The sequence below is a fragment of the Nannospalax galili genome, unplaced genomic scaffold, assembly GCF_000622305.1.
Source record: "Nannospalax galili isolate Female #2095 unplaced genomic scaffold, S.galili_v1.0 scaffold307, whole genome shotgun sequence".
NCBI classification, from domain to species: domain Eukaryota; kingdom Metazoa; phylum Chordata; class Mammalia; order Rodentia; family Spalacidae; genus Nannospalax; species Nannospalax galili.
In genome coordinates, this window is record NW_008359625.1 from 4,701,025 (window position 1) to 4,721,699 (window position 20,675).

A 20,675-nucleotide genomic window follows, 5' to 3' on the forward strand; every position below is an offset into this window, starting at 1 on the left:
CAATGTAATTGATATATAATACCTGGTTCATATTCTTAACTTGGACATTTTTTGGATGTCTCACGGCTCAATATGAATTTTCTAAAGATAATTGTTTCCTTGGGCCAGGGAATAGCTCAGTCTATAAGCTATGGGGACTTGAATTCCATTCCTAGAATCCCTGTAAAGATGCTAGGTGTAGTGGCATGCACTTGCAATCCCAGCACAGGGGTGAGGAAACAGCAGGATGCCTGGGGCTCATTGACCAGCCAGTCTTGCCTAATTGGTGAGCTCTAGGCTAATGAGGGGTTCTGTCTCAAAGGAGAAGGACTGCGTTCCTAAGGATGAAACCTGAAGTTGTTCTCTGACCTCCACATATGTGCATGTATGCACACACACACACATACACACACTTTTTTTAAAAGAAAGAAGATAATTGTTTTCTTTAGGATAACTATACAAGCTTGAACTTCATGGAGAATTAAAGGATAGATAAAACATTTTTTCTGTAAATATATATACATTTACATGTGGCCTTGCACCTGTTGTAAAGCACTCTATCACTAAGCTACATTCCTCAGCCCTATTTTGTATGAGTGTATGAATATTGTAGAATCATAGCCAGCATAGCCAGGCATGGTGGTGCAGGCCTTTAATCCCAGGAGGCAGAGGCAGGCAGATCTCTGTGAGTTCAAGGCCAGCCTGGTTTACATAGCAAGTACCGGGCCAGGTGGGGCTACAGGAAGACCCTATCTCAAAAAGAAAAAAAAAAAAGAACCTTAACTTTCTTGTGATGTTTCAGAGAACTTTTCTGGAGGATGAGCTCGAATAACTACTTATTTCTTGTATTTCAGATGATGTACAGGAAGCTTATAATTTAATTAAGGATCTGGAACCTACCACACCCCAGGTAACTGAAAATGTTGTCCATTCTATTAAGCAAGAGCTATGGAAAGCAACACTTCAGACACACAGGTATAAGGCTGACCAGAGAAGATGCCTATTTGTAGAATTCAAGAAAACAGCCTATATGTTTACTCTTTTGTGGGACTTCAGTGTAAGAATGTATGTTCTGGGCTTAAACTCCCTTAATATATATTTGATACCCCCAAAGGCTAAAGTTTGAAAATATTAAAATACATAATTCTAATGAAACTAACAACTACATAATCTTCTCACTGATACAATTATCTATAACTTGTCTTTCTCCCCCATTAAGTCATTAACCCTTGAGGTCAGGGACTGTGCCTAGGTGGTATATCTCCAACAGTGGGTGTGCTAAGTACATAGTAGACCTTCCTTTTATTGAAAAACCACTGAATGGGGTTGGAAAAATGGCTCAGTGGGTAAAGGTACTTGGCATCAAGCCTGATTCCCTGAGTTCAATCCTCATAGTAGGAGAGAACAAATCCTACAAGTTTTCTTCTGACACATGTATGGCATGGTACATGTATATACACGCACACACACAAAATAAACAAATGTTTTTTTTTAAAAAAAGAAGAAAAATACTTCAGACTTGATGGAGTCTAAACAGGTATATTTTTCAAGTGTACTAAAAACTTTAACACCTTTTGTGCTATTTTGAATGAGCTATTTTGAATTTCTCTTAAGAGAAGTTATTCATACTGCTAAAGAAATTATTGAGCCAAGACTTAAAAAAAAAAAAAGGATACAGATGGGGCCACAGGACTCCAAAAGATCAACCTTATAAGTAGGTATCAGAGGACATTTAGGAAAAAGATCATCAGCAAAGCATAGTTATTGTAACAGTGGAGGGGCCATAATCTATACGGTGTGGTCACAGAGGATAGCACAGGCTGCTAAGATGATAAAAATGATTGCATAAACATTTACTGGTTAACACGGCCCAAATTGAAGTAAAACAAAATTTAGTACCTAGAGTGTCCACTGAGTTCTTTGTGTGTACACAGATGTGTGTGTACATGTGCATGCCGGTACACGTGTGTGCATATGCATGTGGAGGTCAGAGGACAACCTCCACAAGTACTGTCCATGTATTTTTTTGAGACAGGGTCTCTCCCTCTGGCTTGGGGCTCACCGATTAGGCTAGGCTGGCTGGCCATGAGCCCAGGATCCACCTGTCTCTGCTTCCCCAGCACTAGGATTACTAGCGGCTTTTACATTTGATTCTGGGGATTGAACTGGAGTCTTCATGCTTGTGTGCCAAGTCCTTTGCCAGCTGAGCTATTTCCCCAGCCTCCAACTGAGTCATTTCTGCTTAAGATTGAGAGTTTACAAATATGATAAATTCTACTCTACAAACACTTGCCTGTTGGAAATTAAATCAGACTCCCAACCCCTTCATTTAAGCCAGGAATGTAGCAGGGGAAAGTGACTGTATGAAGTATTGAGTTGATGCAAGAGATTAACAAGAAAGATTCTCCTGGCTCCACAGTCCCTTAATCAGAATGATTGCTTGTTTCCAGGAGTATATTCTCAAGGGAGTTGTCAATGCAGCCCTTGGCCAGGAAATGGGTTCGGTGAGTATGAAATCATGCTAATCCATGTTTTGCAAAACTTTAGATATGTAAGGACCATAATAGATGCTGAAGTGTAACCTATGACTAAGTGGGCTCTGCTGCAGGTCCTTTCACTTTATTAGGAGGGAGATGCTCAGGACCAAACCCAGAGCCTTAAGCATGGCAGGCAAGTACACTGAGCTACATCCACAGTTCCCACAATTCCTTTTATGTCTACAAATCCTCCAGTCCAGGTCCCATATAAAAACAGTGGTGTTGCTGGGCGTGGTGGCACATGCCTTTAATCCCAGCACTTGGGAGGCAGAGGCAGGTGGATCTCTGTGAGTTCAAGGCCAGCCTGGTCTACATAGTAAAGTCCAGGACAGCTGGGGCTATCTCTTATTCTCCCTCTTCCTGTTCCAGGCGAGCTGTGGCCTGTTCCAGGTGAGCTGTAAATTACTATTTGTTTTAAAGTACTCTAATTTAATACAGTGTGTCTCTTTTTTTGGGGGGGTGGTCTTTTTGAGACAGGGTTTCCTTGTAGCCCCAGCTGGCCGGGAACTTACTATGTACACCAGGCTGGCCTTGAACTCACAGAGATCCACCTGCCTCTGCTGGGATTAAAGGTGTGTGCCACCACGCCTGGCTATAGTGCTTCTCTTTACTGACAAACATCGACTTTAGATTTGGCATTTATACAGTGGAGACATTCTTTCTCTAGAAAAGCTTTTTAAGGTACTGGAGACTGAACCAAGAATCTCCCTAGCCTGAGCTACATAGTCAGACCCTTTCTCAAAGCTATCTAGCTATCTAGATAATAGATAGATGATAAATGAAGGCTTTTATCCATGCTAATATGGCATATGGGTCTATGAAACACAAGGGTATGACAAAGTCTTTTTATCTCTAAGTCTCCCCATGGTACCTTATATATAGGCAGTAAATAGTGCATAAATAAATGAGTCTAGCTGGGCATGGTGGCACACATCTTTAATCCCAGCACTTGGGAGGCAGAAGCAGGTAGATTTCTGTAAGTTCAAGGCCAGCCTGGTCTACATAGTAAGTCCCAGGTCAACTGGGGCTACAGGGAGACCCTGTCTCAAAAAGACCAAATAATAATAGTAAAATAAATAAGTCTAACTAATAATCCTTATTATACCTATAGTTTTTATGCAAAGTTCAGACATGGCCAGAGAATATTAAATATTTGTTGAATGTATAAATGCATTTAATGCATGTATTTTAGGACAGAATTTTGAGATTGGATTTTTTTCCCTTCTTCTCTAATTGACCCTACATAAGTTTTCCTGTGGTGTCAGGTTGTAGTTTTCTGGGTTCTTATACTAATAAAAATTTTGGGCTATGATTTTAAGCAAAGATCTATGTTATGACATAAAGGCAAATGCATTAGAGTCATAAGTATAATATAAATAAGGTATTTGAGCCTGACTTCTCTGTCTCTTTTTTTTTTTTTTTTTGCAGAGGGATCATATGAAAATTGCCCAGCAGTTCTTCCAATTGGTAGGAGGTTCAGCTAGTGAATGTGGTATGTCTGTGATCTGTGCTGCTGAACACAATTCAGAATTGGAGTTGGGCAATACTGACTAGTGGAGTCCGATCCTCTGTCTAGGGTTTTATGTTATGCTTCTCATTATAAAGCAAGGGGGCAGAACTGGAGAGAAGGCTGGGGTTGTAGCTTATTCAGTGGAATGCTCACCTAGCATGCACAAAGCCCTGGATTTGAACCCTAGCTCCAATAGAAGCAGGCATAGTGGTTGGTACCTATAATAATTCATCCCTTGGGAGATAGAGGAAGGATGATCAGAAATTAAAGGTCATCCTTGGCTCCATAGTGAGCTCAAGGCCAGTCTGGGATACAGGAGACCCTGTGGTGGTGGGGATATTAAAATAAACCTTTTTGACCATGTCAGCTAAGAAAGTATGGAAAAATAAGGGGAATAATTTACTCTTTAGTTCCTGGGAGTTTTAAATCTAAGTTCATTTTAGATATGAAATGTTAGTTCTTACTGAATTTTCAAACAGCTTCTTATGTATTAACCTTTTGTTGTGTTACAGATTTTTTTTTTCCCCCAGCAAGTCATTTACCTTTAAATTTCCCCTTTTTTTTCTGAGACAAGAGTCTCACTTTAGCTTTCTATTACTGTGTTAAATCATTCTGACCAAATCCAACCTGGGTAGGAAAGAGTTTATTTCATCTTAGAGCTTTACAGCAGTACATCATTGAGCAAAGTCAGTCAGGAACCTGGTGACAGGAGCAGAGAAGTGCTGCTTTACTGGCTTGTTCCTCTGGCTTGTGCTCAGCCTACTTTCTTATACAACACAAGACTACCTGCTCAGGGGTGGCACCTCCCACAGTGGGGTGTGCCCTCTGGGCCCTTCCACATCACTCAACAATCAAGAAAATGCCTCACAGATATGCCCATGGGCCAATCCAAGCGAAAATTCACCAATTGAGGTTCCCACTTCCCAGGTGTGTCAAGTTGACCACTGAAGCTATCCAGCACAGTAGTATTGAGCTGACCTGGAACTCGCTATGTAACTCTGACTGGCTTTGCATTTGTGATCTTCCTGCCTCAGCTTCCCAAGTACTGAGATTATAGGCATATGCCACCACAACTCAATAACAGCCTAATTTTATTTGAGTGATTATAAAATAATCCCAGACTGAGATGGTTCTATAAGTAAATCACTTGAGGTGCAAGTGTGAGGACCTGACTTTGGATCCCAAGAACCCATGTGAATCTGGACACAGTAATGTGCCCCTGTAATCCCAGTCCTCCTACTGTGAGATGGGAGGTGGAAACAGGAGAATCAGGAAGCTTCTGGGCAGACCAGCCTGTGTGTACAACAGCAGCCTATAAGAAGACCCTGTCTCAAACGAGGTGGAAGGCAAGGACTAACTCTGAAGTTGTCCTCTGACCTCCACACATGATGTGGCACACATGCACACACACACACACACACACACACACACAGAGAGAGAGAGAGAGAGAGAGAGAGAGAGAGAGAGAGAAAAAAGGACTATGGAGATGGCTCTGAGGGTACAGCAAAATTGACTTACAAAATGAAGGCTTGAGTTCAAATCCCCAGAACCCACATAGCTGAGAATGGTAGTGAGGTATTCCTACAGCAAAAGGGGAGGAGAACCCCAGAGGCCTGTGAGCCAGGTAGCCTGGCATACACAGTGCACTGGCAAACAAAGAGATTCTTCTTCAAACAAGGTGGACTGAGAGAGAGAGATGGGAGGGAGGGAGGGAGAGAAAATCTACTAAAAAAAGAGACCAGATAGACAGATGGCTCAGAAGTAAACAGCTTGTACTGCTCTTGTAGAGGACCTGAGTTTGATTTCCAGCACCCACATCAGGCCACTCACAACTGCCTGTAACTCCAGCTCCAGGGAATCTGACACCCTCTTACGTGGGCACCTGCATACATATGCTCATACACAGACACACACATAACACATAAATCAAATTAATATAAAATCTTTTTTAAATTTTATGTGTTTGAATGTTTTGCCTTCATGTATGTAAGTGTACCTGTGTGTGCAATGCCCACAGAGGTGAGAAAAGGGTGTTGGATCTCCTGGAATGGGAGTTATGGACGATTGTGGGTGCTGGGAGCCAAACTTGGGTCCTTTGCAAGAGTAGCCATTGCTTTTAACCCCTGAGCCATCTCTCCAGCCCCAAATAAAATCTTTTTAAAAATAAGTAAAATAGCCAGATGTAGTGGCACACGCCTGTAGTCCCAGCACTTGGGAGGCAGAGACAGGCGGATCTCTGTGAGTTCAAGGTCAGCCTGGTCTACATAGTGAGTTCCAGGACAGCTGGGGCTACAGGGAGACCCTGCTTCAAAAAGACAAAAAAAAAAAAAATTAAAATAAAGCCAGGTGTGGTGGCACTCGCCTTTAATCCCAGCACTTGGGAGGCAGAGGCAGGTGGATCTCTGTGAGTTCGAGGCCAGCCTGGTCTACATAGTGAGTTCCAGGACAGCTGGGGCCAAAAAAACCCAAAAAAAGTAAGTAAATAAATAAATAAATAAATAAAGTCCCAAATCCTGGGATTGCAGGTGTGTGCCAACACACTGAGTTTGTCTTATGTTTTTTCTATTAAAAAACTGAGGGGGGCAGGAGCTGGAGAGATGAGTCAGCAGCTAAAAGCAAGTTGTTTTGGATTCTGGGAGCTAACCTTCGAGTCTGTAGCCAGCAGAATTTTTTAAAAGATATTTATTCTTTTTATTTTATGTGTATGAGTGTATTGCCTACATGTATGTAAGTGCACCACCCATGTTGTACAATGCCCATGGAGGTCAGAAAGGGCATTGGATCCTGGAACTTAACTGGAGTTAAGGACAGTTGTTAGCCACCATGTGGGTGCTTAGAACTGAACCTGGGTCCTCTGAAGAGCAATCAGTGCTCTTAACCACTAAGCTATCTCTCTAGCCCAGAATCTACAATTTCAGAATCCAGAAAGATATATTGGAATGCATTTATTTTCTTTATTTATTTTGAGGCAGGTCTCACTATGTATTCCTGGCTGGCCTATAACCCTATGTAGACCAGGCTGACCTCAAAGAGAGATACACTTGCCTCTGCTCCTGAGTGCTGGGGTTAAAGGGTATGTGCCACCATGCCCAGTCACATTCCTATTTCTAAGTTCTACAATAATTCAAATTTTAACTATAGACAACTCCCTTTTCCCATCCCATTCCAGATACAATCCCAGGGAGGCAGTGCATGGCATCCTGTTTCTTCCTGCTGAAGCAATTTGATGATGTCTTGATATACCTCAACTCATTTAAGGTCAGTATAAAGTATCTACGTTACTTTGCTTATGAAACATTTTACATTCAGTGTCAAATAGGCATAATGGCCAAGGCAGAAGAATTGAGAGTTCAAGGCCAAACAAAGCTACAAAAAGAACTTACACTCTTCTTACTCTGGTGATATAAGTATAAAGTATCTACGTGACTTTGCTTATGAAACATTTTACATTCAGTGTCAAATAGGCATAATGGCCAAGGCAGAAGAATTGAGAGTTCAAGGCCAAACAAAGCTACAAAAAGAACTTAAACTCTTCTTACTCTGGTAATATAAGTGACACCAATCTAATTTTTGAGATTATTTATATGGAGCCTGTGAGATGGCTGAGCTGGTAAAGACACTTGCTGTGCAAGTCTGGTGACCCAGGTTTAATCCCTAGAACTCATGTAAAGGTAGAGAGAAGAACTAACTTGGCCAAGTTGTTCTCTGACCAGCACACATGTGCCACTGCACACACATTACCCACTCCCCCCTTGCATCATACACAAACACAGTGCAAGCATGTGTGCATCTTAATACACAATAAAAATAAATTTAAACAAAAAGATTTTTTTAGAAGCAGCATTTCATTACAGCTTTAACATACTCAATAATAGTTTCCAGAGCAAAGATACATCTCTTTCAAAAGTGGCTATAAAATTTTAGGTTTGCACCGGGCGTGGTGGCGCAGGCCTTTAATCCCAGCACTTGGGAGGCAGAGGCAGGCGGATCTCTGTGAGTTCAAGGCCAGCCTGGTCTACATAGTGAGTTCCAGGACAGCTGGGGCTACAGGGAGACCCTGTCTCAAAAAAAAAATTGTTTAGGTTCACTGTTAAATTAATAAAGTTATACAATATTGAATTCAGTATAAGCCCTGTAAGACATAAAATTATCAGAGTATAAGGGCTCTAGTGGGGGGAGGGAGGCTATGGAAGGTTCCCAACTGGGAAGTCGCTGTATAATTGAATAAGATGGTTTGGGATGTTCTGTGTGATACACACACACACACACACACACACACACACACATCTATAAAGTCATCGGGTAGATTTCAGTGTTAATGTTTATCACCTCTGCTAATTAGCATGACATAAATTTCCATGCTTTCTCCTCAAATATAATACATTTAAAAAAATTGATTGTGTGTGTGTGTGTGTGTATGTATCACACAGAACATCCCAAACCATCTTATTCAAAAAGATTATTTTTATGTTTACCCAGTGTAGCTAATGATTTTACATTTTATGCATTAACAGTGCCACCTGCTCTTGGCATGTTTTTCAGAGTTACTTCTATAATGATGACATCTTTAACTTTAATTATGCCCAAGCCAAAGCTGCAACAGGCAATACCAGTGAGGGTGAGGAGGTGAGTACCTGTTTTGGGTTTTTTTTCCCCCCTCTTTAGCATGATGATACTTATTACAGTGCCTGCTTTTAAGGCATTTGAATGATTGTATCTAAAAAGCATCCTTAGCTTTTCCTCACTTAAATAAAATGGTCATGGGTAAGGATGATTCAAGACTGATTTAGCTAGGGACTGGTGCCCCACGCCTATAATTCCAGGACTCAGTAGCAGACTAGCCTGAACTACATAGTAAGACCCTACCTTAAAAACCAAAATGGGGCAGGCTAGAGAGATGACTCAGCAGTTAGGAGCACTGTCTGCTCTTGCAGAGGACCTGAGTTTGATTTCCAGCACCCACATGGTGTGTAACAACCATCTGTAATTCCAGTGTCAAGTAAATCCTGTTTCAGGAGCATCTGATGCCCTCTTCTGACCTCTGAGGGCATTGCACAACACAGGTGCACTTACATACATGCAGGCAAAATACTCATACACATAAAATAAAAATAATTAAACATTTTTTAAAAGGGGGGAGGTGCTAAAGAGATGGCTCAGCAGACCAGAGTTTGGTTCCCAGCACTCATGTCAGGCAGCTTACAACCACTGTAACTCCACACTCATATGCACATACACACACATACACATGATTAAAAATAAAATCTTTAAAAACAAAAACAGAAAACCAGGGGCCAGAGATGACTCAGTAGGAAAAGGTGCTAACTATTCAAGCCTGACAACCCATGTTTATTATGGAACATTAAGAAGACCAGATGTGGGCCAGGTGTGGTGGCGCACCCCTTTACTCCTATCACTCAGGAGGCAGAGGCAGAGGTAGGCGGATCTCTGAGTTCAAGGCCAGCCTGGTCTACATAGTGAGTTCCAGGTCAGCTAGGGCTATAGGGAGACCCTGTCTCAAAAAATAAATGAATGAATGAATGAATGAATGAATAAGACCAGATGTAGTGGTACATATCTGTAATCCCTCTATACTCTTACAGTAAGATGGGAGGCAGAGGCCAGCTAGCTGGAGTTATATAACATGTGCAAAAAAGTATACAAGTCATAAACATCCCAGTTGGATTTTTACAAATGGTCATAATTCTTACAATCAGTATTCAGATTACAAAACAGTATTATCCTAATTCTCTTTCTTCTCTCCTTTGTGAGTCAGTCCTCTTCTCCAGGGTTACCACTGCCCTGCATTTAAACTCCATAGATTGACTTGTTTTAGTTATCCAAAATAATTCAATTGAATTCTTCAGTTTTATTATTATACCATAAAGTTACAGTACGATCAGCCTCAGACACGATGATGATGTATACTCTGACTGCAAAACCAGCCTCATGCTCATTTCCTTCCTCTTCTCTTGTTGTAGGTGTTCCTCTTGATCCAAAGTGAGAAGTTGAAAAATGATTACATTTACCTCAGTTGGTTAGCTCGGTGCTGTGAGTTTTCTTTTTTAATGTTTCAACAAGAATCCTCTTTCTCTTTTCCATCACAGAATCTGCTTGGAAGTGACATTAAGCGTTTTCTAAGCTTATTTTCTGTTTTGTTCAAGAGAATGGGTAAACACTGAAAGTAAGGATTGTTTATGCTTCTCTGTAAGGGTTGCTATGTAAATATGATGTGCAACTTTAACCCCATGATTAGTTCAAGCATGCAGCACTGGCCTACCACTGCTGTTCCTGAAAACTGTCAACTTCTTTTAGCTTTATTAAAGCTTCCAAGTTCTCTTTTTTGAGTGTTTTTGGGGAAATGGTGCTGTCACATTGATTTTACCTTTTCATTTTTCACACCTGAAAAGTGGCAACATGTCAAAATGTAATTTTTATGTATTATATAGCTCTCTCTCTCTCCCTCTTATTACCTTCCCCCTTTTTGCTCATCTTTTTTGGCATATAATCATTGTACATGATGCTGGGTTATAGTTTCAAGTATTTATGTACTTTGACCATGCTCACCACCACATGCCCTCTCACTAGTTTCCTTCCCTCCCCAGTCTTCCTTCTCCTTTCATATCATATGTATAAATGGTTTCATGTCTGTTAAAATGTAGGATCCACAAATGAGAGAAAACATGTAATATTTGTCTTTCTGAGTTTCAATATCATGATCGATATGGTGATCTCAAGTTGCATCCATTTTCTGAAAACAGCATAATTATATTCTTTACAGCCATTGTGTGTGGGTGCCACACTTTTCTTTATCCATTCATCTGTTGATGGACACCTAGGCTGATTCCATAACTTGGCTATGCTGCAAGAAATATGGATATGCACTTATCTCTGTGGTATATAGACTTAAGCTCCTTTGAGTATATTCCCAGAAGTGGTAGAGCTGGGTCATAGTGTAGTTCTGTTTTTTAATTGTTTTGTTGTTGTTGTTATTGTTTTGTGGTGCTAGGGATCAAACACAGGGCCTTGTGCATGAGAGACAATCCTATTACTTTGAGATTTTGGTAGTGACTGAACTAATTTATATTACCACCAGCAGTGCATAAAGGTTCCCCTTTCCCATACCCTCACCAGTATTTATTGTTATTTTGTTTGATAATCATTCTGACTGAGATGAAATGGACTCTCAATGTAATTAATTTTCATTTCCCTGATTGCTAAGGATGTTGAACATTTTTCATGTTTTTAGGCCATTGTACCTCATCCTTTGAGAACTGTGCATTAGCCCATTTATTGATTGGATTGTTCAGATTTTTGGCAGTTTTTTTTTTTACCTCTTTATGTATTCTAGACATTAATCCTCTGTCAGACATATAGCTAGCAAATATTTTCTCCCATCCCATAAGCTGTTTTTTTTTTTTTTTTTTTTTTTTTTTTTTTTTTTTTTTTTTGTCTTTTTGAGACAGGGTCTCCCTGTAGTCCCAACTGGCCTGGAACTCACTATGTAGACCAGACTGGCCTTGAACTCACAGAGATCTACCTGCCTCTGCCTCCCGAGTGCTGGGATAAAAGGCGTGCGCCACCACGCCCGGCTGCTGTTTGTTTTTTAAAATATTTTATTTACTATTTTTATTTTATGTGTATGAGTGTATTGCCTGCATGCCTGTAAGGGCATCCGTGTCATGCAGTGCCCTGGGAGGTCAGAAGAGGGTATTGTATCCTCTGGAACTGGCGTTATGGATAATTGCTAGCCGCTATGTGGGTGCTGGGAACCGAACCTGGGTCCTCTCCAAGCACAGCCAGTGCTCTTGACTGATGGGCCATCGCCCCAGTGCCTATAAGGCTGTTTCTTTATTCAGCTGTTCTTTTGCCGTGCAGAAACATTTTAATTTCGTGCAATCCCATTTGTTAAGTCTTGGCATCATTTTTTAAACTACTGGAGTTTTTGTTTGTTTGTTTTGGTCTCTTTTTTTTTTTTTGAGACAGGGTGTTCCTGTAGCTCCAGCTGGCCTAGAACTCACTATGTAGACCAAGCTGGCCTTGAACTCACAGAGATCTGCCCACCTCTGCCTCCTGAGTGCTGGGATTAAAGGTGTGTACCACCATGCCCTGTCACTATTGGAGCTTTTGAGAAAGGCCTTACCTATGCCTATACTTTGAAGTCTTTTTCCTTTTTCCTATTCTTTTCTGTCTTTTGTTGTGTTTTGTTTTGTTTTATTTTTGAGACAGGATCTCCCTATAGCCACAGCTAGCCTGGAGTTCACAATGTCCATCAAGCTGGCCTCGATCTCATAGAGATCTACCTGTTCTATGGGACTAGGTTGCTACAGAGTTGAGATTTTGTTTCTTCCCCACTGGACCATAGCTCAGTAGATAAACCCTCAGCCCACATGCTCAGAGCACCAGACTCAATGTGCAGCTCTACTCTGAGCTACTAACTGAAGAAGCAACTGTAACCTGTGGATATGCCCACTATGAACATAGAGCAATGGTCAATTAAAGACAGCTGCTCTTCAGCTCCAATAATTTTAGGGCAGTAAAGAACAAGATAAGTATGTTGTGTTCTATGATGTTAGTTACAGAGGACAGGGATGGAATTGGAATGGCTGTGTAAGACTAGCAACTAGTTGGAGCATCAGAAGAGATGGAAGAGGGGAAAGTAAATGGAAGGTAGAACAGTAAAAACAAGGGGAGGATGTAAGTCAGCTGCAGCTAAGGAGAGAATAAAAGAGATAAAGGAATGCAGGCAGACAATGTAAAATAAGCCTAGCATTCAAGAGTCTGAGACAGGGAGACCCCAACTATAGGCCCACTTATGTTCTTCAGGAAAGCCTATTAAAAAAAAAAAGCACTGACACTTATGAGGTAGAGTTATAAACATCAGAAGTTTAGCTCTATAGTGAGTTTGTGGTTAGCCTGGGCTAAATAAGACCTACTTTTAAAAAAAATTCTGGTTAGGAAGCAAAGGCAAATAGATCTCAGGCTAGCCAGGGCTACATAGTGAGACCATGTCTAGAATAAATAAATAAATAAACAAACAAATAAATAGACTAGGCTAAAGAGATGTCTTAGCAGTTAAAAGCTCTTGAGTTCAGTTCCCAGCACCCACACTGGGCAACTGACAACTGCCTGTAACTCCAGCTCCAGGGAATTCCAGTACCCTTTTCTGGCCTTCACAGGTACATGCACATACACATGCAGATACACACACATCATAAATTTTTTTAAAAATCTTTAAAACCATAAACAAAAATAGAGAAACAAAATAATAAAGACATAGGGACAGAGATGGTCTAGTAAGTTAAAATTAGATATTAAGTAAGGGAAGTATAAAAGTGAAGGAAGGAGAACTGGGTGAGGCTGCAGTCTGTATGGTCCCTCACCTGGGCACAAGTGCCAGGCGTCTGTCTGTATAGTCTCTTGAGCAGGCATGTTTACCTTTCAGTCAGATTTAAAATGTTCACTGAGGGACAGCAAGATGGCTCCTCAGGTATAGTGCTTCTCCCCTGGATCCCACATAAAGGTGAAGGAGAAAACTGACACCTCCAAGTTTGTCGTCTGACCACACATAAACCCTGGCATGTACCCCTCACACACATCATAATAAATAAAAACTTTAAAAAGGTATTTAAAATGTTCAGTAAGTTTTAATAGTCACAGGACAAATTTAGCAATTAAATATTCTTTTTGTTGATAGTGCTAAAGGTTTTTTGAGACAGTCTCCCCATAGAGCCCAAGCTGTCCTTAAACTCCTCATCCTGCTGCCTTAACCTTCCAATTGCTGGGATTACAAGCATGTGCCACACCTGCCTACCAATGATATCCATGTGTGCATTGAACTAAGCAGGACTGAATGAGCGGAAACCATGCTCTTTAAAGCAAGTTAGTAAAGTGGGAACTTCCAGAAATCAACCCAGTCTTAAGAAGCAGTTTCATGACAGATGTTTTAAGTTTGGTTGACTTCTGATAGGAGTCTGCTTACTGACAACATTGCAAGTACCAAGTATTCTACCACTCTTTTGTTATTTGGGGATATGAATCCAAGTCCATGGAACAACAAAGTGCAGCAGTCCTTTCATATTCATTTAAAAAACCTATGTCTAGGGACTAGAGGCATAGCTCAGTGCTTAAGAGAGCTTGCTGCTTTTGCAGAGATCGAAAGTTCAGGGCCCATGTTGGGCAGCTCACAGCCACCTGTAACTCCAGCTCCAGGGGATTTAATGTCCTCTTTTGACCTCTGCAGATACATAAAAATAAAATAAAATCTTAAAAATAAAACAAGCCTGGCATGGTAGTGCATGCCTTTAATCCCAGCACTTGGGAGGCAGAGGCAGGTAGATCTTTGTGAGTTTCAGGCCAGCTGGGGCTACAGGGAGACCCTGTTCCAAAAAGACAAAAAAAACCCAAACAAACAAACAAAAAAAAGGCCTAAGCTGAGCACTGTGGCACACTCTTAAAATATCAGCATTTGAGAGGTTCAAGGCTGGAGGATCTTGGGTTGGAGACCAGCTCAAGTAATATAGTGAGACATTGTCATAAATAAACAAATAGCATGAATCTTTGCTTCCTTTTGTAGATATCATGAATAAGAAACCAAGATTAGCTTGGGAACTTTATCTCAAGATGGAAACCTCTGGTGAGTCCTTCAGTCTCCTACAGCTCATTGCTAATGACTGTTACAAGGTGAGTGTATGTAATGGTAAAGGGAAAATTGCAGATCAGTGTCATGTTGTGCATTGGCTAAATATTAGGGGAAAGTGTCCTAGAGACTGACTAGTGATTGGTGAGATTTCCACCACACTATAGAAATGTTAACACTTTAATGAATGAACTGAGCTCAAGGATAGCAGTGCTTCAGTCCTTTATCCCCATGTGAATGATAGTGAGAAGGAGGCTTTAGATTTCTAAAGGCTATGGAATTTTAGCTACTATCCAGGTAGAGAGATTCATCTGGTGGTTGTAAATTTGGTTCTGAAACGAGAGAAACATGTATATTGTATCAAGAGACATAGATTAGGGGCTGGAGAGATGGCTCAACGATTGAGGGCAATGGCTGCTCTTGCAGAGGACCAGGGTTCAGTTCCCAGCACCCACATGGCAGCTCACAACCATTCGTAACTCTAGTTCCAGGGGACCCAGCACCCTCTTCTGACCTCTGCAGCATTGCACAACACAGGTGCACTTACATACATGCAGGCAATACACTCATACACATAAAAAAACCATAAAGATAATAAAATAAAAAAGAGACATAGGAGTCAACATCAACATTTAAGTACTAATTAACCAGGCATTGTGGGTGCACATCCCTCTAATCCTAGCACCTGGGAAGCAGAGGCAAGAAGATCACAAGTTCAAGGCCAGACTGGTCTATATAATGATTTCAAGGCCAACCAGGGCTTCAGAGGAAAAAAAATAGCCCTCAAGAACAGTGAGTTTTGATGCTGGGCACAGTGGCACACACCTTTAATCTAGCACTTGGGAGGCAGAGGTAGGTGGTTCTCTGTGACAACAAGACCAGCATGTCTACACAGTGAGTTCTAGGCCAGCTGAGGCTACAGGGAGACCTTGTCAGAAAACAGGACAGTGAATTTAGGGCCACTAAGACGGCTCAGTGAGTAAGGCACGTGCCACCAAGCCTGATGACCTGAGTTCAAACATGGAACTGATGGAAGGAGAGAACCAACTTCTGAGAGTGTCCTCTGACCTCCACTCGAGCACTGTGGCATGTGGCCAGCCACACACACACATACACACACACACACACACAAATGTAATACATTTGAGGAGGAAGCATAAAAATTTACATCATGTTAAGTAGTAGAGGTGATAAACATTACCATTGAAATCTACCCAATGACTTTTTAGACATACACAGGTGCCAAGGATCCAAGTGCAACTGACCATGACTAGTCATAATCAGATACATACAGATTAGAGATGCATGTGCCAACATCTAAGTGTTATTAGCAAAAACAATGAGTCTTTCTGTAAGAGACAGTATATTTTAAAATGAAATGGAGATCTTTTTTAAAGGTTAAAAACTCATTAATTTTATGTCTTACAGGGTTTATACTAAGTTCAATATTGTATAACTGTATTTTTTAAATTAATTTATTCATTTTTATTTCATATAGGTAAGTGCACCAGTGTTGTGCAATGCCTGTGGAGGTCAGAAGAGGCATCAAATCCCCTGGGACTGGAGTTACGGACAGTTGTTAGCTGCCATGTGGGTGCTGGGATTTGAACCCTGGTCTTCTGCAAGAACAATCAGTGTTAACCGCTGAGCCATCTCTCCAGCCCCTGTATAACTGTATTAATTCAACTGTGAACCTAAAAATGTTATAGCCACTGTTGAACGAGATGTATCTTTGCTCTAGAAATTGTTATTGAGTATGTTAACGCTGTAATGAAATGCTTCTAAAAAATTTTTAAAATTAAAAAAAAATTTTTAAAAAGTAATGCTCCCAAAACAAAAAAGCCATGGATTTACCCATAAGAAAATGCCAAACACTGATGGAAGACCGAAGTGGGTGGTAGATAGAAAAGACAAGGAGCCAGAACAGACAGAGCAAAAAGTCAATCCTACTTAGCAAAAGCTCTTGTGTTTATCAGTGTATTTTCAATATGGTGGGGGGGCCGTTGGAAAATGGAAAACAGGAGTGGTTTGGGAATTTATCCTATAGATTCAGTACTTTTTTTTTTTTTTTTTTTTGGTCTTTTTGAGACAGTTCTCCTCTGTAGCCCCAGCTGGCCTGGAACTTACTATGTAGACCAGGCTGATCTTGAACTCACAGAGATCTGCCTGCCTCTGCCTGGGACTAAAGGTGTGTGCCACCACACCTGGCAGATTCAGTACTTTTTAAAACCTTAGCCCCAAATCTGGAAATTCATATTTTTAGACTATCTTATCCTGTCCAAAAGACAGAAAAAGGAGGGGATAGGGCGAATGTAATGATTGATCAACAACTATTCTTTCAAAGTATATCAGTACCACCACCACCCTCAAAAAAAAGTGTACCCTATCAGTGGAAAAGATTTCTAGATACTGAAAACTTGAAAATACTAGTTTAACTTAACTTTTTTTTTTTGTCTTTTTGAGATGGGGTCTCCCTGTAGCCCCAGCTGTCCTGGAATTCACTATGTAGACCAGGCTGGCCTTGAACTCACAGAGATCCGCCTGCCTCTGCCTCCCAAGTGCTGGGACTACAGACGTGCGCCACCACACCCAGCTGTTTAACTTGACTTTTTTTATGACACAGTTGTTAAGTAAATTAGGGGATTCAGAGGGAAGGTAAAAATTGAAAGTCAGGAAATTATTTCAGTTTTAAATGTATTCAATCTGAAATGTCACTGGGGCTCCCAGTAGAGATTATACAAGTAGGGAGTTATTAGGGTGAGCCCAGAGCTGGGTTATTCATGTGAGAGATCAGAATTAGAGATAGTTTCAGAAGTTAATAGTTTGAAACCCATTGTGTTAACACATACACCTGTAATCCCGCTAGTCAGGATGCAGAGTCAGAAGGATTGCAAGTTGAGGCAATCTGGGCCACATAGTGAACTCTTGTCTCAAAACAAATAATATTAAGTTGGACCAGCTAGATGGCTCAGTGGGTAAAGGTGCTTGCAACCAAGCCCAATAACTGAGTTTGATCACTGCCTTCCCTGCTTTCTTGGGCCTGTTTCTCTCTCCCCACCCACCGACTCACTCTCTCTCTCTCTCTCTCTCTCTCTCTCTCTCTCTCTCTCTCTCCCCTCTTTCTCTCTGAAGACCTCACTTGTGGAGCTTGGAATATAGCTCAGTGGTAGAGCCCTTGCTTATTATGCCCAAGGCCCTGGGTTCAATCCTTAATGCTGTATTTATTTTTTTTTAATTTATTATTTTTATTTTATGTGTACGAGTGTTATGCCTGCGTGTAGGTAAGTGCACCTGTGTTGTGCAATGCCCAAGGAGGACAAAAGAGGCTGTCAGATCCCCTGGGACTGGAGTTACAGACAGTTGTTAGCTGCCATGTGGGTGCTGGGATTCGAACCCGGGTCTTCTGCAAGAACAGTCAGTATTCTTAACCGCTGAACCATTTCTCCAGCCCCTTAATGCTGTATTTTATTCATTATTAATTTAATTAAAATTTGATGGCCTCAATTATATAGATAAGAAACCTTTTCATACTTCTTGGAGGTTATCATTAGTCTCAACATCCAAACCAAATTGGGCAGGGGTTCCCTCATGCTTTTACAGGGTAATAGTAATAAGAACAAATTATTGATACCCACAATAACAAGGAATATCAAGGACATTATGCTGAGTGAAAAAAAGCCAGTCTCAAAACATTCTTTTTTATTTTTTATTTTTATTTTACGTGTATGAGTGTATGGCCTGCATGTAAGTGCACTTGTGTTGTGCAATGCCTTCAGAGGTCAGAAGAGTCCAGAGCCTCTAGAACTGGCGTTACGGATGGTTGTTAGCCATCATATGGGAATCAAACCTGGTCCTCTGCAAGAACACCCACTGCTCTTAACCACTGGGCCATCCCCACATAAAACATTCTTGAGGAGTTCAAGGCCAGCCTAGTCAACATCATGAGTTCCAGGCCAGATGGGACTAGAGGGAGACCCTATCTCAAAAATACAAAAAAAAAAAAAAAAAAAAAAAAAGAAAAAAAAAAAGTAAGAGAATAGTATTCCAAAAATTCACTTTGAAAACATTTACCCAATGACTCTTTATGTAAACAAAATGTTGGATTCCATCTCAGGATTCCACTAACAGATGTTGGGAACAGCCTCTGTTGGCTGTTTTACTGAACTAAATTTTCTTCACTTTTTCAAAATAAAAGGAAAAGAAGCCACATCAAAATGTGAGAAGAAAGAAAAGATGCGCCTGCTGGGTGTGGTGGTGCACTATGCCAGCACTCAAGGGGGAAGAGGCAGGCAGATCTCTGTGAGATCAAGGCCAGCCTGGTCTACATAGTGAGTTGTTCCAGGCTACCCAGGCCTATATAAGGAGACCTTGTCTCGAAAAGAAAAGAATAGAGGAGGGGAGGAGAGGGGAGGGGAGGGAAAGGAAAGGAAAAAAGAAAAAAAAACACATTTGATTTGTAACTGCTAGTGGCTGATGTTCTGGCAGCTAATGAAGACCTAAAGAGTTTAAGCGTGATTCTGACTTTGAGTAAACTGGTCCCTGAAGAACCTAGAGTCTAAGAAGGATATGATACCACTGTAATATCTTTAGGATAGGTGGGATGACTGAGTGGTTAAGTAAGTTGCTCAAAGGCACTGCAGCCTGGAGAGCAAGGAAGCCAACATCTGTGTAGCTAGTTAGACCCCACAGTTCTCCGTGTCTGTCAAATCTGTGCGGGGCATCATGAGAAAGTAGCACCAAAGTCAATACTAGACGTGTGAATGGTTTCAAATTCATTATCAAGGTATTGAGCTGGACAAACTACTTTGAATAAACCATGTATATTTATTGCAAAAAAAAAAAATTCTTGAAAGCTGGGTGTGGTGGCACACGCCTTTAGTCCCAGCACACAGGAGGCAGAGGCAGGCAGATCTTTGTGAGTTCAAGGCTAGCCTGATCTACATAGTGAATTCCAGGCCAGCTGGGGCTACAGAGAGACCCTGTCTCAAAAAGACCAAAAAAAAAAACCTACCCCCCGCCAAAACCCCCCAACATTCTTGAAATTGAGACCTTTATATAGATCAGGAACAGGTTACTAGTTGGTAGAGATTAGAGATGGTGAGTATGCAGGGAGGGGCTTGAATATGGCTGTAAAGTGGAAACGAGAAATCTCTGTGGTGATGGAGGAGTTTGGATCTTGATAGAGGGACTTATAAATCTATATAGAACAGCCTGGGTATGGTGGCGCACACCTTTGATCCCAGCACTTGGGAGACAGAAGCAGGCAGATCTCTGTGAGTTCAAGGCCAGCCTGGTCTACATAGTGAGTTCCAGGACAGCTGGGGCTACAGGGAGACCCTGTCTCAAAAAGACAAAAAAAAAAAAAAAAAAATCTGCATAGACCGTCATCAACACAGTACCTGTCAATTTCCTGATTTTGACATTTTGAACTATAGTTATAGAAGCTGTAACCATTGGGGAAACTGTGAGAGGTATAGGAAACTTCTGTCCTATCTTTACAACTTCCTATGAATCTAAAATTATATAAATACAAACTGGGAGCCAGGCATGGTGGCAGACGCCTTTAATCCCAGCACTCGGGAGGCAGAGGCAGGTGGATCTCTGTGAGTTCGAGGCCAGCCTGGTCTGCATAGTGAGTTCCAGGCTAGCTGGGGCTACAGGGAAATCCTGTCTCAAAAAGACCAAAAAACAAACAAACAAACAAAAACGAACAAAGAAACAAACTGGGCCATTGAGGTGGCTCAGCAGGTAAAGGCACTTGCTGCCAAGCCTGACAACCTGAGTTGGTTCTGCAGACCCACATGGTGGAAGAAGAGAACTGACTTCCACAAATTGTCCTCTGACCTCCACACATGCTATGGCAGATGTGTGCACATAAATATACACACATACATACAAATAAATAAACATTTAAAAACAAAAAGAAAACTCCTTAGGAAAAAATTAAAAACATGGGCTAGACAGATGACTCAACAATTAAAAGCACTTGTTGCTCTTGCAAAGGTCCTAA

General features: G+C 41.2%; 1 protein-coding gene across 5 annotated transcripts in view; it reads left to right on the forward strand.

Moving 5' to 3' along the window:
* Ttc26 (tetratricopeptide repeat domain 26) overlaps positions 1-20,675 on the forward strand; it is a 72,380-nt gene that overhangs the window by 43,751 nt on the left and 7,954 nt on the right. For all 5 annotated transcript variants that reach the window (XM_008823487.3, XM_029558863.1, XM_008823484.3 and 2 more), the window contains 7 exons: positions 834-889; positions 2,430-2,483; positions 3,945-4,008; positions 7,196-7,284; positions 8,569-8,652; positions 10,008-10,077; positions 14,603-14,709. In XM_008823487.3, the coding sequence (XP_008821709.1) occupies positions 834-889; positions 2,430-2,483; positions 3,945-4,008; positions 7,196-7,284; positions 8,569-8,652; positions 10,008-10,077; positions 14,603-14,709 (524 nt within the window). The remainder of the gene's footprint in view (positions 1-833; positions 890-2,429; positions 2,484-3,944; positions 4,009-7,195; positions 7,285-8,568; positions 8,653-10,007; positions 10,078-14,602; positions 14,710-20,675) is intronic.